This window comes from Haliotis cracherodii, unplaced genomic scaffold (assembly GCF_022045235.1).
Source record: "Haliotis cracherodii isolate W230 unplaced genomic scaffold, xgHalCrac1.p SCAF_9, whole genome shotgun sequence".
NCBI classification, from domain to species: Eukaryota; Metazoa; Mollusca; class Gastropoda; order Lepetellida; family Haliotidae; genus Haliotis; species Haliotis cracherodii.
In genome coordinates this window covers 1419967-1439849 of record NW_027266343.1, presented here as the reverse complement: position 1 = coordinate 1439849, position 19883 = coordinate 1419967, and the positions used below count along the sequence as shown (strand labels likewise).

The window sequence follows — 19883 nt, the reverse complement described above, 5'->3', positions numbered from 1 at the left end:
ATAAAGGTTAAACCCTTAAAAAGGGCAAATTTCTACTAGTCCTTATGATACCATCACCATTGGGCAGTTTGGCAAGGACTATAGGACTAGTGCCAATTTCTAACGCTGAGAGTATTTTATTCTAGGAATCCTCTAAATATTTCATTTCTAAAAAGGGGATTCCATGATTTTCTTTCAATGCTGTATATCATTTTAAGTCTAGATTTTTAGACAAAATATTCAGACAACAATCCAGTAAATTTTGTTTGTTGTTTAATGTCGCACTCAGCAATATTCGAGCAATATGATGTTGGCAATAATCCAGTCTGGACCAAAGAAACCAGCAGTTAGTGACAGTATCCACTAGTCTGTAGCCCAGTCTTGTAAGCTTTGTTAATAAATACAAAAATTAACACCAACATCTACTGAAAATAACATCAAGGCACAGGTTGGACTAGTAGACTCAAAAGTTTGGGCACACACTGAACCAGTGATTGAAAGAATGAGCAGCATAGGTCGCCAGATACCTATTCTAACCCTGAAATCTCACAAGGGCATCCAACAAGTTTTTGTTTGTTTGTTGTTTAATGCCGCAGTCATCAATATTCCAGCTATATGAAGGCGGTCTGAAATTAATCAACTCTTGGCTAGACAATCCAGTGATTGACATCATGAGCATTGATCCACGCAAATGAGATACGATAACACGCATCAACCGATTCAGCGAGCCTGACCACCCGATCTCGCTAGTCGCCTCTTAAGACAAGCATGGGTTGCTGAAGACCTTTTCTACCCCGGATCTTCACAGGTAGCATCCAACAAGTAGAATCAATGATTTTCACAATGTTTAGTATGTTAACATACTTCAAATAGTAACATCAGACTGAATACAGAAATTATTTAGAATATATATCATGTACAAGATGTATACAGTTTTAAACCTGAATAATTAAATATATCAAGTACCAATATCAAAGTACTCATGAGAATTCTTTTTCTCAAGATTCAGTCAAAGAAGAAGAAATTTTGTAAAGTCACCATAAAGCGACCTCAAAACATTCTTCACTCTGCAGATGTTAGGGCATGCGAAAAATATACATTCTCTTAAAAACTAGAATGAGTTCACTTCCTCCATTGGAAGCCAAGCCATATGTTCCTCCAACATGAAGACTTGCGAGCACCTAATGGGGTCAGACGAGGGAAGTGCACAGGAGGAAGTGACAATGCTCACACTTGCAAATCAGTCTAATTCCCTGACTGTCACAATCCTTAACATGGGCACACATCACAGATAGGTGTAACAGTAATTCAAGAAGTCTTGTGTGGTTTCCTTATTATGGATAAACATGTCTGTACTGAGGGGAACTTAACCCTAACAATAAATTTGAGCTAGACTTTGTAAGGATCTAATGAGCTTCATTTTAATATCAAGATACTTGTTTCCACCTTTTTCATACATTGTTTCTCATTAAGCTTGAAGTCATGGACTCCTTATTTTGGAAATTAAAAGATTTAGCATGTTCAGATTCAAATACTACATGTAAACAAGGTTATCAAGTACTTCAACAATTTCGACCTGGGGGCTGTCAAATCCCACTAGTTCACAGCTCTTTTTGGACCGGGGCGGTCAGGTAGCCTAGTGGTTAAAGCTTCAACTCGTCACTCGGAAGACCTAGGTTGGATTCCCCACATAGCTACATTGTGTGAAGCCCATTTCTGGTGTCCCCCACCCGCCATGATGTTGATGGAATATTGCTCAAAGCGGCGTAAAACCATACTCACTCACTCTTTTCGGACCAGTGGGTATGTACCATGACGAAATTTTGGGAGAAAATAACTAAACTGTCTAGATTTTCACTAGTCTCAGACTAACAGACTAGGGGATGTGTATTACTGCCAGAACACTATCATACATAACTTGTCATCATAAATCAAACACGTCAATAAACAGTACTCATGGCCGTAATGAAATTTTATAATCCTGACAAATTTAACGGATAACAGCTTCCATTATGTAAAGCAATGTTCTAAATTAAAGAGTTCCGTATCATTGAGATTCCCTGCCATAGTTTTGAATCTGGGGATCAACTTATAACATTGGGGTAGGTCAACTTAAAATACAGAAATTTACCAGCTCCCTAACTAGGGATACTTTCTTTCCCTTCATATTATTTGTATGTTCGAGGCAAGCAAGCATAATCATTAATGTTAGAAGTCAGGGATTGCTCTAGATCTGCTCTGGGGCTGATATTTTACCCCAAATAAGCAGCAAATGTCACTAAAAGAATTCAAATTGGAATTAAATTATAAATTTCCGAATTCAAGTAATAAACTAATTTTATGTCTTTTCAGATGTAACCTGTACTTCACTGATAACTGGATCAATAGAGTGGAAAAGGTTTTAAAGCTTAGTTTTATACAACTGCATTGAATGTAACTCAAAATACAATGATAAAATACCTCTTGATTGAAGGAAATGAGAACTCAAAACAATCCCAATATTGAACAGAATAACATTTTTTCTCCCTAGTTGCCTTCCTAGGAATACAAAGTTCAGAATCCAAGACAAATCAATGGAAATTATCGGGGTCCTGAGATCCTTCAGTCTTTTTGTGCTACAGTATCTGAATCAAGATACCTAACTGTGAAGGAGCCCTTGTCTTTCATAAATTTCAAACACTGTGTTATAACACCATAGTCTCTCAATGCTACCATCAAAATGAAATCCAACAAATTCTTCAGTTAGCATAGTTAGTTTACCTGCACACATAGCAATCTTTCACCTGTAACCTTCTTCATCCAACTTCAAGTGAAGCTGCTGATATCTAGCCTTGCAATTGCTGACCTATGACCTAGTAAATCATCCCTGACTGACAGATGTGGTTCACTCCAGGGGCAATGATGCAAAGTGTTATGGGTCACTGCCCTTAGGGTCAAGAGTCCAGGAAAGGTAAGGTAATGCTTTCTCTGGATTATGAATTTCAATGAAAGCCATTCAGTAAGGAATCAATGGTGATTAACTCTTCAGCATGTTCAGTGCATAGGTACATAAAATGATCAGTTCAACATCACTAGTGAGTGAGTATGGTTTTACGTTTAGCAATATTCCAGCAACATCACGTCAGGAGGGGATACCAGAAATGAACTTCACACAATGTACACGTGTGGGGAATTGAACCCGGGTCTTCATCGTCACACTTTTAACTACTAGGCTACCCCAACACCCAACAACATAATCAGCGTTAGAAATTGGCACTAGTCCTGTAGTCCTTGCCAAACTGCCCAATGGTAAAGGTATCATAAGGACTAGTAGAAATTTGCTCTTTTTAAGGGTTTTGCTATATGTTATCATTATAAGGACTAGTGGGCGAAAACTGTTTGTTTCTAACACTGATAATTATCCCTGGATGTTCATCTATATGCAGTGAATCAGTACACAGTACATACATCCCAAGATCAAAAGTAGAGATTACTCCAAAGGTCTTTTGAACTCAATAACCCTCAGAACTCAATAACCCTCAGAACCTTAAGAACAAAAAAAACCTTATCATGATGTCATAACATGCATCATGATACTTTGTGCAAACAAAAGACATACATTGTTTTATCAAATGAGTTAACACCAAAGCATTTTTGTAAACACAAAGATCATATGTCAAAAATAAATTTTCAATTTCATAACACTTCTTGTTTTAGTAATAAGACATTACAGCAGATCGTTTTGGTTATGAAGATTGCTATAGGATTTGGTATGGTTTTCAAGGATAGTGAAACATTTAATTGAGAGATGAAAGAAACTAGTTTCCAAAATGCCACTTAAAGATGTTGCATGGATAAAACTGGACTGGGAAATAGAGGGGTAGCGGCTCATATACAAGGATGTACAAATCATTAAGGCCTTGGGGACAAGGTTTTTTTTATACCAAATACGGTAAATATTGCTTTGATAATAAAAATAATCCAAAGGATTTTTATAATTAAAATAATAATTTCCGTTACCCTCAATAAATGGTCATTTTTTAATCACCTTCATCAACGCTAAGATGATTAAATAAATCCTCTACAATACATTTAATTCTTATTGTTATTAAAGACCCACAGACCAAACCTTTTGCTACAAAAATCTGTACATGAAAAAGGTCTGTTATAAATGAGTGTAACAGGGGTATGGCTTCATGTTCAGTGCCCATTTCCAGGCTAGTCTACCGACTACCATGACTACCAGACATTGCATAAAAATAGTGCCCTGTGTGAAATTAAGGATAATTAGTTTGGGCTTGATTGATTAAGGTTATAAAACTTAAACATATACCCAGGGTCCATGAGGTGTTCCATGTCCCATTGTATCTGCATCAAATGACTATTGTTTCAAGCCACTTTTAGCAATATTCCACCAATATCAACTGTGCGACACCAAAAATGGGCTTCACATATTGTACCTATGTGGAGAATCGAACCCGGTTCTTCAGGGTTATGAGTGAACACTTTAACCACTAGGCTACCCCACCAACCTGTGAATCCTAAATCTTAATATAAAGCCTTATTAAAGGGTTATGAAAAGGACTCCTTGACTCAAGTTCAATAATCATGATGGTCACCATTTGGGAAATGGCTAAAACTTCAAAACTGACCTGATAAGAAAAATATATAAATTCATGTGCAGTTTATATGATCCTTAAAAGAAAAATCATGAACATGTACGGTAAAAAACACATTCGAACATTCTAATCACTAAGTTCTCAGTATACTTCATGTAAACAACAACAAGCTTGATAAATATAATAACAAACCTCAAAAGGTATTGTAGTGTAGTCTGAAAAGGAGACATCTACGAATACATACTGAAGTTTGTACGTCAGCCTGTTATTACACTATTTGGTTATAAAAATTGTTCATTGTATATCTGTCTTATGTTTTAATTGGTTTTATTGAATATTATTTACGGAAAATTTCAACCACGATCACATTACTGCTTTGGATGACCTGAAACTAACCTTATGGTTGACAATGAATGGATACTGGGAGTGAAACAATACATCATACATTCATATGTTTTTTTTCTGTATCGATACAAGACGATACACTTGCTAAAAGAAATTACTGACTACTTGTTTAACATGTTTAAGGCAGTCAAATATCAAGAAATGTGTCGTAAGTAACTGGTAATTAGGGTTTCAAGTTTCTACTTAAAATAGCTGCTATGAACATGTGTCTACAGCTAGCTTTAACTTTTGAACCTGCTCTGAAATATTTATAAATATGCAAAAATGTGTGTCACAATATGTATCGTATCATGACCTATGTATCATGATACTTATCGTATCCTTGCTGTACTGTTTCACCCCTAATGGATACATATATCAATATCAATGCCTTACTTAACTTGCACAAGTCACATTTGTTGTTATTTGACTTTTGTACATCATTAGGCTCTTTCGATCAACAAGGCAGGACTGTTGGAAGCATTTTTGCTCGATCACTGATCTGTAATCTTGTCAAACTCTTCCATATGTAAAAAATAAGCAGTAAAAGAACTAAGTGACTACTTTTATGACTATTTTGATTTTGAATGTATTTAGAAACAGCAGCAAATGGATTAACAACATATCAGAAAACATTATTCCTGGTTCTGTAATATTTTCATATGGAGGGATGAACAAATGGTTTAACCACTAGGCTACCCCTCGCCCCTCAAAGTCCTTCGAGTTCTTAAAGTGGATATTTTTTTAACTGTATCACCGGTAGATTATGAAAGAAACATGTTTAGAGCGGAATTCTTCTTCCGTCTCAATTTACCAGACAATTACATGCGACAAACTTAATCATATTAATCCCTGATTATAAAAACATATACCTAGCAGCTCGCGTAACAGGATGTAACTGAAATTGTAAATCCTCATGTCTATAAAAAGGTAAAAAATGGAGTGTGATTATAATCAGTGTGTAATATTAACCCCAATATTGAAGTCGAACTATGGCTGATGACAAGGGCGATCTGAATCCCTGTTTGATGATCATGAAGATAAGAATGAGCGAATGTTGTTAAAAGGGGTAGACACCTTTGAACATATACAAGTCCACAGCACATTTTGGATAAGTTGTTTATATAAAATAATAAAACCTTAAGAAAAAACAGCTAGTCTAGATCGATTTTAGGTAATCTTGGACAAGTGGTCGTGTCTAACATTGAAGTTAGCAGTAATACAGTATTATCAACGGTGGTCTGCAAGTAACTGAATCGGACAACCAATCCAGAGTAGACATGATGGAACAGTGGGTTATTTTTCCTGCACCAAACTTGCATGCGGCATTATAAATATTTCTATTTCACATGCAAACAAAATGTGTAAAGTTAATAACTTAATATTGTACTAACAGTGACAAGCATGTCATTTTGGTCACCATCAGAGGTTACACACAATTTTCATGAATATTCAACTTACCATGCTTACCAGTGGCTCACAAAACCAAATAATCAAACTTTTCTCATATGAATATTGAAGTTATTATTTGTTCAAGATATTGACATCACTGGAATAACATGTTTCTTACAACTACGTTCGTTCAGCCAGTTTTGACAATGTGGATGCTCACCTGTCAAAAATCCAAGTTTCACTTCCTCAAATATTTACACAGACCGATTTAGGGGCGTTGCTCATATTTCATAAAGTATTCTTAATATTTAGATGTCTTGATAATCAACACCCACAAAGCAGATGAAAATAAGAAGACCATAATAATATATATAGGCAGACAAAACAGGTCGATTCCATTTGACAAGCCAAGACATCTCAGAACATTCTAAAAATGGCGTCCAGAAATAACCGATTAGTGACTCTTTGTTACCGTTTTATCGGCCTTACCCTTTTCTCATCGGGCCTATCATCTATAGAACTACATGTTTCCATTGTTGTTTCCATAGATGACATGTTCACTATACGAAGAAAGAGAGTATGTGCTTAGAAAATCGGGCGAAATTCAGCATCCACCCTTGTAGATTGTTCCCATATTAGGGACAGGATCTATGACGTCACCTTTCTCGTTCACGCGAGATGTGTTTTTTGGAAATATCTATCAATTTCCCTCAGGATCTTGTGAGTTCTGAATAGCAAAGAAATGTACATTTGAAAAATTAAGGTTAAACAATTTTCAGTCATTAGGACAGGATCGAGCACATGTGTTCATGCTTCCGGTTTTCAAACAAACATGGCGGCATTTTCAGATCTTTGCCTTGCTGCAGAAGATGAAACCACCAAGGATGCCCTGACAATGGCAATAAAACGTACCAATCATCGTCTGTTTCGTCGCTATCCATATTCTGATGTTGTAGATATGAAATAATTAGTCATTATGTGTTAATGGACAGTTATTTCTCGTGGGACATCATCACGTTTTTTACATTTCTCTCCTCAGTATCATCAGCACCATCCGTCTACGAGTTGATCCGTGCCATTATTTGGGGAGTAGCATATTGTAGCTGGTTATTTGTAGTTGTAAACACCACCTTTAAAAGACTGTAAGATAATAAACATGTTCCTGGAGCTCAAGTAGTGAAATAACCAAAAATATTGTCCATAATCTAAATGGGTTATTGCGAACACGGCACCTCGGCTAAAACGGCACCTTATTTTGTTTTACCTTGGTACTGAAGTACATGAATGAACACAAATAATTGTGAAATGTTAAAACAAGCTTACATTAGGAACTAGCCTCTACTCTTAATTTACTCGCTGACTCTGAAAGGGAGGTGCAACTAAACTTATTGTGAAAACATAACATGCTTTGAAGTAAAATAAAGGCAATTTACTCAATGTTAGCTGAAACTGAGTCTGGGGGAAATGTCAAGAATTCGGACAACAGGTATACTATTTTTTAAATATTTATTTTAGTAAATAGAAAATAAATAGTAATTTTATAGATATTTCATGTATATGTTACCTTTCTGCCGGCAGCCAACATCACAAGAATGTTTCTGCGGATAAGAGTCCATGTCCCCGCCCAAGAAAAAACATGTACTACAACATAACATCATAAAGCATATATATACTACTACTTAAATTGTTCTTATCGTTATTAAAAATAGAGGTGCCATTTTCGCTCGACAATTGGTAGCTGTTTTCACCAAATCAGGTACTGTTTTTGCCTGAGAAATTGGTGAGGTTTTGCTGAGGTGCCGTTTTAGCCTGCACCCATAAAAATACCATGTCCAGCGTGACGGCCGGAATAAGACTAAATGGCATTGCTTGAAAAAGTCACCAACATTGACTGGTGAAAAACATTGCCATATAGGTTATAAGATCCAGAATGAGATGCAGTATGAGGAAAATGATGAAGAATACCCCATCGACCTTTTATTTAATTGACATTATTAACTTTATTCACTTGGTACAGATATTCCATAATTACTTTTGCACGTAGGTTATTCTGTAATTATACACAATCAGTATATATTTAGATATCTGCAAATATATACTACTCAATATCTACGACCGCCTCCGTGGTCTAGTGGTAGAGCGTCCGCCCAGAGAGCGGAAGGTCCGGGGTTCGATCCCCAGGGTTTGGTTTACCACTTTCACTACCAACACAACCAACAACAAAATTTGTTTTTTTCAATTCAGTATGCTCAGGTCATTAACAAATGATACCATTTAAGTACATGTAACTATAATATTTTGTGACTCAAGAAGGACCATGTAGCAGGAAAAGTTTGCTTCAACTGCAACTCCTAAACTTATTTACTTAAGGCTTTGGCATTCTTCTCATACAAAATGTCTTTTTCTAATGTTTTTTAAAGTCAAACATAGTGTTGGTGTAAGTATTCAATACATTATAAAGTAATGGCTCATTAGGCCTTGGGGGGAAAACTATATCTTGAAGTTTGTGTGTATAAAATTGATGTTAAAAATGCATTTGTTACAAAAATACAGTGACACATATCGATCTTGTTCATTCTCATGTCAGGTTCACTGCAGAAGGGCTTCTCCCATTAATTTGTTCATGACACATTTGGGCTCATTAATTTCATGATTTCCAGTTCATTAATTGTCTAGAAGGGACATTTGATGAAAGAGTGACATTTGTGTTAAGTTATTCTTATTACAAGTAGTACAATTAATTACAATAACTCATTAAAGACTCAAGCTCTCTGTCATCGCCATGAATAATAATGAATATGTTATGGGAGTTTGTGAATTGAACATTAAAGTACTCCCATTGACCTTTGGTCAGGTGTTTTAAGGGGGAGCGGGTGACCCAGTCATCTAAGGTGCTGCAATTCACTGTGCAGAGTTGTTTCCCTTTGATCGAGGTTTCAAATCCCGGTTCACCCCAATTGTTTCCAGGTTTGTCAACACCAAACCCGCTCGTGGGTTTCACCAAAATGGTAAATGTTGGAGATCCTCATCACTTGAAGCTTTCTTCCCACATTAAGCTGAGATGCCGTGATATAACCGGAATACTCCTATGGTGATCAAGACAGTTCAAATGCTGGTGAAACATGTAACTCATAGTATTAAAACTGTTTTCTCTTTATCAATCCTCTTCAGTGAAATGCAAGTTACCACTGCAAAATTTGAACATCAGGCATGAAAATAAGAACCTGATTTGGGAATTACTGATTTCATAATTTACCTTAGGCCTGGAATCAAGCAAATGCCATGGCATATTCCAGTTCTTGTTAACTCTTCTGATCTATGACTGATATTTTACTCATTGTTTTGTTCCTTACAGTTGGATATGAATGTGTTGGACTGAACGTTTTGTTGAAGGACCTTAAAGGAAAAGGTGCCTCACAGGTATTGTGTGCTTGGTTGGTTGGTTTGTTGTTTTACGCCGCACTCAGCAATATTCCAGCTATATGACGGCGGTCTGTAAATAATCGAGTCTGGACCAGACAATCTAGTGATTAATATCATGAGCATCGATCAACACAATTGGGATTGATGACATGCATCAACCAAGTCAGCGAGCCTGACCGCCCGATCCCGTTAGTCGCCTTTTACAACAAGCTTGCTGGAAGTCCTCAGTTATCCAGTGTATTATATCTCAATGTTTATATGATAAACACCCTAGACCCATTCACCACCATTGTATTGTAATATTAATATGATATTGCATGTATGTAATGACACACATTTTAAGTAAATGATCTTTGACAACTATGACAAATGTATGTTAACTGATGTTATCCCTGCAGACCACAATACCAACACCAAGGAAGTATGAGCTGAGAAAATCAGATCTCCAATTCCTGAAGGTAGGTTCACAGCTGTTTACTAAGTTTGTTTGTTGTTTATCACCTCACTCAGCAGTATTCCAACTGTTTGACATTTGCTTGTAAATAGTCAAGTCTGGACTAGACAAATCCAGTAATTGATATTATGAATAACATTCCACACTGTTTAGGTAAAATGACACGCAATCAACCAAGTCATGCTACCTAACCACCCAATCCATTAAGTTGAATCTTACAACAAGTATAGGTTGCTGGGGACCTGTATTAAACCAGATTTCTTTTAGATTCTTTGACTATACCGTTCCTAAAAATCATTGTAAACTTTATAACATATGGTATGTTTAATTACATTTTATTTACTGATACCATGTTTACCTACTCTTTGCTTTTAACATCATGCGAGAAGTTAGTATCTTTTGTTAGTCAGTTCTATTCTGTGTTAAACATGACGAACATGACGACCATGCTGGAAAGAGTTCTGGCCTACTATTCGTCCATTGGCATGACCAGTATTAGATCATATCCCTATATTATTATTAGATCACATTAAATGTGCAGTAAAGTATTTTGTTTGTTTGTATGTTGTTTTATGCCACACTCAGCAATATTCCAGCTATATGATGGCGGTCTGTAAATAATCAAGTCTGGAGCAGACAATCCAGTGATTGACATCATGAGCATCGATTTACGCAATTGGGACACAATGACATGCATCTCCCAAGTCAGCGAGCCTGACCACCCGATCCTGTTTGACGCCTCTTACGACGAGCGTTGTCGCCTCGTAAAATATTTCACGTCATTTATGTAGATATTGAGTTTGAGTCCAGCTTTGTTTATAGCCATCATAGGTGCCCATATACTGCATTTCCTGCATGTTATGCTGGGTTTAAAGTACTGATCCCAGCAGTAGTGTCTTTTAAAAAGAGGTAGTTATGATAATTTAACATGCATGGAAACCAGATGTGTGAATGTTTGCATAGAACGTGATTTTCTCTATATTTCTTCGGTTATAATTTTGGTTACTTTAGAAAATTGTTTATTGACAGAAAAAACGCCGTTCCATGGAGCAGTTCAGTCGACTGACTGCTACTATTGAAGACCCTTCTCAAACTCACAAGCTGGTGAGTGTTTGTTGCCATGCTAGATAGAGCCAAATATTTTTAGAAACATTTCTTTACAGAGAATCTTGTTTCAAGTCTGTCTTCTTTTCTTCAAGGGATAAGTGGGGTAGCCTCGTGGTTAAAGCGTTCACTTGTCACACCCAGGTTCGATTCCCCACATGGGTGCAATGTGTGAAGCCCAGTTGTGGTGACATCCCCCCCCCAGGATAATGCTGTAATTTTGCTAAAAGCGGCGTAAAACCATACTCACTCACACACTCCCTTTTGTCTGTAATGCTTCATTAAGTATTGTAGAAATTAGTAGGTGGTCCCTTCTTTACTTTGTGAATGTGTCATTAAACTCATCTATCTAACAGCAGATGAGAAATGTTACAAATGTTACTGAAACTGGGCTGGCAGCCTAGCCATGTGGTTTAAGTGTTCTCTCATTACACTGAAGACTGGGGTTTGATGCTCCAGTTGGGTACAAACAGACATGGCCAACAGTGTTTGGCAAATAATATTTCTATGAAGAATGTTTATTTTATGGGAAATAATCCTTAAACTAGATAGGCACATGATCCCATTCAAAAGTACTGATTATCAATGAGCGAGCTTGATAAGGGGACGGAGGGATGAGTGGTATTGAGATAAGCATGATGTGATTGAATTGACCAAACAGAATTGGGCAAGTCTAGGGTCCAATGTGTGAAGCCCATTCTTGGCAAACCGTTGTGACATTCCTGAAATCAGTAAGATCCTACTAAGTCACTCTTGGCATAATGTTTATCCTTAAATTCTGTTTGCAGTGAGTATATTATAATTACACATTCTATAAAATTGCACACTTTAACGGGATTGCATGTATGAAACTAATATAGTATACCAAATTCTTTTGCTTGTTTAATATACTGTATACATGTATTACATTGGATTTAAAACACATAAAAAATAGTCACTGGACCATCAATAATTTATATGTTTTTTTTAGTGTCATGATGTTGGGATTAGTAACGTTTGGATGCACAATCAGAATTGACCTAAAATGAGTGAGTGAGTGGGTGAGTGAGATTTTACGCCGCTTTATGCAATATTCCAGCAATATCACGACAGGGGACACCAGAAATGGGCTTCACACATTGTACCTATGTCGGGAATCGAACCCGGGTCTTCGGCATGACGAGCGAACGCTTTAACCACTAGGCTACCCGACCGCCCTGACAAAAAATGCTTTACAACAGATTTAATGTGAATACATGGCACTTTTTTATGGAAAGCAACTTCTTTTATTCTTTGTACAATGTTTCAGAGCCAAATCTAGCTTTCATTGTTTCCATGTCTTGCAGGGGTCCCCCGAGGTACAGGCCTATGATTTGGTGGCAGTTGAACCCACGTCAGAGAAGACATTTCATGTATGTCCTGGCATATTATCATATTTTATACTATTTTATGATATTTTATATTCATTGGTGAATCATAAACTTGAAATTCAACCACTTCACATGTATATGAGAGATACTTTAGAAAACGAAGCATTCAAAACACATCTTGATGAACTGTGTATTGATTACACTGTAATTCTGTTTCAGATGGCTTGTGCAGTACTTAATGTGGACATCATTTCTGTAGACATGACAGAGAAAGTACCATACTTTTTTAAGAAGCCCTCCATAAATATGGTATGCCTTCATAAGATGATGGGGGGCACGGGTGGCCCAGTCGTCTAAGGCGCCGAGATTTGCTGTGCAGAGTTGCGTCCCTTGAACACGCCAGAAACCTATGATTGTGGGTTCGAATCCCGGTTCGCCCCGATTATGTTTCTAGGTTTGTCAGCACCATACCTGTGCTCGTGGGTTTCACCAAAGTGGTAAACGTCTGAGACCTGCATCACTTCGGGCTTTCCTCCCACATTAAGCTGACCACCGTGATATAACTGGAATACTGTTAAAAGCGGCGTTAAACCAACTCACTCACTCACTCACTCACTCACTCACTCACTCATAAGATGATGCACCAAAATACATATTCTTGATTCTCAGGCACATAGTATGTTTCAACTAGATTTATTTGACTTGAAATTCATGAGCCATTAGCTTCTTAAAACCTTTTGCTTACAGATTATTTTTAGCTTATGTCTGTTAAATGCAGATAAACAATACTCTTATGGTTTGAGAAGTGGACTTATTAGTGTTAGATTTATTTGGTCTGTATTAATAAATATCCTCACTTAGAGGGTGAATATCCATTTATACAATAATATTTGATAAGATGGCATTAAATCAAATGAAGCAGTGTGAATGAAAATAGAGACAAAATGTATCCATTTTATTTTGCAATTTTATTTCATTACTTTTCAAAATAAGATTGATTTCTTTCTAGGCTTTTGAAAGAGGTATCCATTTTGAAATAAAGTACAGTCCTACTGTACGTGATTCAACACTGAGGAGAAATGTCATATCGTCTGCAATTTCCCTGGCAGAGATCACAAAGGGAAAGGTAAGATGTTATGTCTATACTGATAAACAAATTGGTCGTACATCAGCTGCAGATTTCAATATAAAATATGAATTACCAGTGACATTGTTAAAGGAAGAGAATATATGGATGTCTTTATTATGAGGAACGCAACGTTTCGGAGTATATGCTTACTTCTTCATAAGGAGTAAGCATATACTCCGAAACATTGTGTTCCTCATAATTAAGAAGTTGACATCCATATATTCTCTTCCTAATGTGCATCACTTCTAAATGCCTTTCAAAGACCTTACACTGTTATATTAAAGAGTACCTTGCTGAAGATGTCCAAGGGGAGATAATTTGAAGATACAAGACTACTCTCCCTTAGATTGTCTAATTAAACTTTGCAACTTCCATAAAAGCAAGATGCTTGAAACAGAAATTCAACAAGCTTACTATATGATGCTAAAACTGTTTGTTAAATTTGTTTCAGAACATAATTCTCAGCAGTGGCTGTGAAATGGTAAGAAATTACATGTTACTTTGCATCTATTTTGTATAGATTCATGAACAGTGTGAGAACTTAGACTGTATGTTTCATACGTCCAATAGATTAAATAATAATCACTTTACTTTTTTCTAGGCAATGGAGCTGAGAGGTCCATATGATGTCATCAACCTGTATCTTTTCATTTCATAGATGGTATAAACAAGTTAAAGCAATTACTTACAATGTTTTTTTATGGCAACAAATATGCATTTTGCATATATGCATGTGGTTCAAAATTAGTTGCAATGTTCATGTACTATTTTTGTTTCCTTAACAATATATAAGTGGGCTTATGTTTGGTTTGAATCATGAAAATGCCAAGAATGCTGTTGCCAAGAATTGCAGAGCTGTATTAAAACATGCAGGTCAGTATTCACAATGTGTCTTTTAACAGCCATTTACCATTGTCAGTATACATACTTTACTATGAAAATATCAGATGGGATTCTGTGTCAGGATAGGTCCCTAGTATTTGATGGGGAGTGGCTGATTCGATTCGAGGCAAGGGAATTAACTGACTCTAAAAGTTCAGTTTCCAACCTTGCCGAACTAGGCTAGAATTTCTGGGTTCCATGGTAGCACCACTAGTGACTATTACTAGTTATGTAACTTCTATGCACCACCTATTGACCAATCAGATTCCACCTCTCATATCACTTGCAATTGCTTCAAACAAAATGGCGGTGCCCGATGAAGACGATCTGATCGATGATCAAGATATATGTTGCAAAAGAATGTGTCTCACCTCGAAAGGTCCATCAGATCATTGAGTACCTTGTTTAAAAACATGAAAGGATAGGGAAAAATATCTGACAGAACACACCCTTTGCAAATCCTGCAGTCGACCGAAATCTGCATGTAGAAATCCATGTTCTTTACGAACTAGATGTCAATTTCGTTAAAAGAATTTGATTGGACTATTTGTAAACTCGTTTGTCCAGCCAAGATATAACTCCATAATTCCAGCCTAGTTCGGCAAGGTTGGAAACTGGACTTTTACAGTCAGTTTACTCCCTTGCCTTGGGAAGATAATTTATCATGCCAAAGATGAGTTTATTTTGTTTTGTAAACACATTTGTTGGTTGCCTAACTCAGCATTCAGCAATGTTCCAGCTTGTGACAGTGTCCTGTAAATAATGGAATCTAGACCAGAAAATACAGTGATTGATATTGTGTACAATGGTCCATGATGTTGGTCTATGACGACAGTCTTAGGATGCTATCAAGTTGCCTCTTAGGACCAAAGAAGGTTGCTGGGGACGAATATTCTGGCCCTCATTCCCAAGGATAGTTTTTAATTGTTTCTTTAATTGGCACACTTTGAGAGACCAAGCACATATTTGTAACCAAAAAGCAAAATATACTTGATTCTGATTGGTCAATAAGAGGTTTCAAATCACAATAACCACCTCCTAAATATTTCCTTCCTGAGTGGGATGGGGTGTGTTTTCAAACTGTAACTATTTGATGCGCTCCTTAGTACAAGATTAACTCTAATAATAAAGACGATATGTTAGTTTGGACCAATTCAAAACTGACAAGACTGCAGGACAAGCTCTTAAAGTTTTCTAATGTTATTGTATTTTCTAGAATCAAGGAAAATCTCAAAATCTGTTATATCTGTGAGCAAGTTACCTGTGTCTGGTAACATGTGGACCATGGACAAGTATGGATGTAGTGTGTTGGCTGAAGATGATGGGACAGAAGATGAGCCCAAGAAGAAGAAAAGGAAGAAGAAAAAGGGAAAGAATAAATAAATAGTCTTTCAAGTTATTTTTTGCATTATTTCGTGTCTTTATGATAGAAGTATTACAAGTGGTCTAAGGCGCCACAGTTGCATTGTATGGTCATTCCGGGACACACAGATCCCATATTTCCTATGGGCCTTGGTTGGTTTTGCCATCTCGTAAATGTTATATGAACTGCAATACTTTCATCCTTCATATGGTTGGCATGCAGTGATATGTGAATTTGGTATTTATATTAAACTCACTTGTCTGAAAAGGTCATATTTTGGAGAAAAATGTACAGCATACTGTAAACGGAATTAAAAACGCAAAAATAAGTATAAATAATACATACATACTTTATTCATTGCAACACGTCATCAAATGTTGAAATCATCAACCAAAACCACAAGTTACTCAATAAGTGAAAAACACAAATGAATGCAGAATGGTCACACAATACATCACAAATGACAGAGTAAACAGACCAATTAGTGTCACTGTTACCCCTTGCAATCCCTTCCGGTCAACTTTCCGGCCAACTCAGATTAACTAGCTTCTGAGAGAAGCTTTCTATTGTTTTGTAATCGAGGGGTCATCTCAACATGGCAACTCGCAAAAATATCTCGTCGCAGTATTGCCTTTGGTGTGGTATTTGCGAACGAGACTCAATCGCAAAAATTAAAAACGCAAAAATAAGTATAAATAATACATACATACTTTATTCATTGCAACACGTCATCAAATGTTGAAATCATCAACCAAAACCACAAGTTACTCAATAAGTGAAAAACACAAATGAATGCAGAATGGTCACACAATACATCACAAATGACAGAGTAAACAGACCAATTAGTGTCACTGTTACCCCTTGCAATCCCTTCCGGTCAACTTTCCGGCCAACTCAGATTAACTAGCTTCTGAGAGAAGCTGTCTATTGTTTTGTAATCGAGGGGTCATCTCAACATGGCAACTCGCAAAACTATCTCGTCGCAGTATTGCCTTTGGTGTGGTATTCGCAATATTTTAACGGCGCAGAAATAAAGCTGTTTACAGTAACTAACTGCCTTCAACCTTGATAATGCAAGGTGTACCTTGATCTGTCTAATAGCCCTTGGGGAAACCTATACCTTGATCTGTCTAGTAGTCCTACTAAGCGACCAGCTGCACCTTGTCTGGTAGCCCTCGAGGCCAGCTGTACCTCATTTTCTGTCTAGTAGCCCTACTAAGCGGCTTGCTGACTTCATCTGTCTTGTGGGGGCACGGGTGGCCCAGTCGTCAAGGCACCGCGATTCGCTGTGCAGAGTTTCGTCTCATTTGTGGGTTCAAATTCCGGTTTCCCCCGATTATGTTTCTAGGTTTGTCAGCACCATTACCCTGCTCGTGGGTTTCACCGAAGTGGTAAATGTCCGAGACCTGCATCACTTCGGGCTTTCCCCCCTAATTAAGCTGACATGCCGTAATATAACTGGAATGATGTTAAACACAGCGTTAAACTCAACTCACTCACTCACCCATCTGTCTAGTAGCCCTAGGGGCCAGCTGTACATTGATCTGTGTAGTAGCCCTACTAAGCGGCTTGCTGATCTTCTTCTGACTAGTAGCCCTAGTGGACAGCCATACCTTCATCTGTGTAGTAGCCCTAGTGGACAACCATACCTTCTTCTGACTAGTAGCCCTAGTGGACAGCCATACCTTCTTCTGACTAGTAGCCCTAGTGGACAGCCATACCTTCTTCTGACTAGTAGCCCTAGTGGACAGCCATACCTTCATCTGTCTAGTAGCCCTAGTGGACAACCATACCTTCTTCTGACTAGTAGCCCTAGTGGACAGCCATACCTTCTTCTGACTAGTAGCCCTAGTGGACAGCCATACCTTCTTCTGACTAGTAGCCCTAGTGGACAGCCATACCTTCATCTGTCTAGTAGCCCTAGTGGACAGCCATACCTTCATCTGTATAGTAGCCCTAGTGGACAGCCATACCTTCATCTGTCTAGTAGCCCAAGTGGACAGCCATACCTTCATCTGTGTAGTAGCCCTAGTGGACAGCCATACCTTCTTCTGACTAGTAGCCCTATTGGACAGCCATACCTTCATCTGTGTAGAAGCCCTAGTGGACAGCCATACCTTCTTCTGACTAGTAGCCCTAGTGGACAACCATACCTTCTTCTGACTAGTAGCCCTAGTGGACAGCCATACCTTCATCTGTGTAGTAGCCCTAGTGGACAGCCATACCTTCATCTGTCTAGTAGCCCTAGTGGACAGCCATACCTTCATCTGTGTAGTAGCCCTAGTGGACAGCCATACCTTCATCTGTCTAGTAGCCCTAGTGGACAGCCATACCTTCATCTGTGTAGTAGCCCTAGTGGACAGCCATACCTTCATCTGTCTAGTAGCCCTTGTGGACAGTCATACCTTCATCTGTGTAGTAGCCCTAGTGGACAGCCATACCTTCATCTGTCTAGTAGCCCTGGTGGACAGCCATACCTTCATCTGTGTAGTAGCCCTAGTGGACAGCCATACCTTCATCTGTCTAGTAGCCCTTGTGGACAGTCATACCTTCATCTGTGTAGTAGCCCTAGTGGACAGCCATACCTTCTTCTGACTAGTAACCCTAGGTGCTACCTGCACCTTGATCTGTCTAGTAGCCCTACTAAGCAGCGTGCTGCCCTTGTCTAGTATTCCTAGGTACCAGCTGTACCTTCATCTGTCTAGTAGCCCTAGGAGCTAGCTGTACTTTCCATTGTGTCTAGTAGCCGCACTAAGGGGCTAGATGGACCTTCATCTGTCTAGTAGGGGCCAGCTGTGCCTTCATCTGTCTATTAGCTCAAGGGGCTAGTTATAGGTGTCTGTTGGTCAGTCCAAATTTTGGCATTTCAAGTCAAACAATCTCCAAGTAGCTTGTTAAAGTACTCATGGAAATGAAAAAAAAAACTGTTTTGCTGGATTTAATAATCGACACAAAGCATTAGATGTAAATACGAAATAACAAAACAACTGGAAAAGTACTAGTCTGGATTTGCTATTTTTATCTCAGTGCTCAATACAAAATGTACTTCACAGGAGGTAATTTGTAGGCACTTTCAACATTGAAAAATAAAACTAAGTCCAAATTGACATAACAGAAACAGGCTATAGGAATTATAAAAATTAGCCCGGAAAAAAAGTTATCAAAACAACAATAAAAATAACAGCTATGTTTATGTACATAATAATAATGACATGTAAGTTGTTGTTTGAGAAGGGAATATGTTACTTTTACGTTCTGATATTTTGACGATGATTCACTATCCCACAATGCCACTCACAAATCACTAACCACTGACAAATCACATGCACTTGGGTTTCAAGCACCTGTTTTCACCTGTCGTCAAGGTGTCATAGGTCATGGACATTCACCTTGATCTACTAACACCTGGTTATGCTCAGTTTCACAATAGTCTGTTTTGTTCATATTTTTACACACTTTTACGTGTAAAAAGACATAAAAACCTTTGATACACTGTATTTGTGCCAAGGCCCAATTATTACTAATTGAGTTGTTTGAATATTTATATATTTTGTATATCAACTGCATTTATTTAAAATCTGAGATCGAAAAAAGGTTTTTTTTTCATTTCCATGAGTACTTTAGTATGACCCATGAAGTTTGTGACCCCATTTCTTTTGACTTTTTGTAGTTATTTATGGCCAAAAAACCTGTCCAAGTGCAGGTCAGTATATTCTGAAACAGGCCAGCGACAGGTTTGACCAGCTTCTAATTTCCTTAGCAAGAGTATTCATATGTTTTGATAAATGTTTTTGTACATCTACATTCAGATAACAGTGGTAGAAGT

The 19883-nt window shown here is 37.6% G+C and overlaps 2 protein-coding genes across 3 annotated transcripts in view; one reads left to right on the top strand and one right to left on the bottom strand.

Annotated features, from left to right (window-relative positions):
• Positions 1 to 6996, bottom strand: part of LOC139452169 (F-box/WD repeat-containing protein 1A-like) — a 28949-nt gene extending 21953 nt beyond the window's left edge. For both annotated transcript variants that reach the window (XM_071233523.1, XM_071233522.1), the window contains exon 1: positions 6843 to 6996. In XM_071233523.1, the coding sequence (XP_071089624.1) occupies positions 6843 to 6908 (66 nt within the window). In that variant the 5' untranslated portion in view covers positions 6909 to 6996. The remainder of the gene's footprint in view (positions 1 to 6842) is intronic.
• Positions 6997 to 7179: 183 nt separating this feature from the next.
• LOC139452547 (ribonuclease P protein subunit p30-like) lies at positions 7180 to 16077 on the top strand. Its single transcript, XM_071234062.1, has 11 exons — positions 7180 to 7261; positions 9709 to 9773; positions 10175 to 10234; positions 11260 to 11334; positions 12660 to 12725; positions 12903 to 12992; positions 13693 to 13809; positions 14264 to 14293; positions 14414 to 14451; positions 14606 to 14685; positions 15911 to 16077. Exons 1-11 carry the CDS (start codon positions 7186 to 7188, stop codon positions 16075 to 16077), a joined length of 864 nt encoding a protein of 287 aa, XP_071090163.1. The 5' UTR covers positions 7180 to 7185.
• The last annotated feature ends 3806 nt before the right edge of the window (positions 16078 to 19883 follow it).

Bases quoted from the DNA above. Each gene is read 5' to 3' on its own strand.
- LOC139452547 (XM_071234062.1), top strand. From the start codon at position 7,186: ATGGCGGCATTTTCAGATCTTTGCCTTGCTGCAGAAGATGAAACCACC. The intron at 9,774-10,174 runs GTATTGTGTGCT...TTATCCCTGCAG, and splicing joins AAGGAAAAGGTGCCTCACAG to ACCACAATACCAACACCAAG. The intron at 13,810-14,263 runs GTAAGATGTTAT...AATTTGTTTCAG, and splicing joins CAGAGATCACAAAGGGAAAG to AACATAATTCTCAGCAGTGG.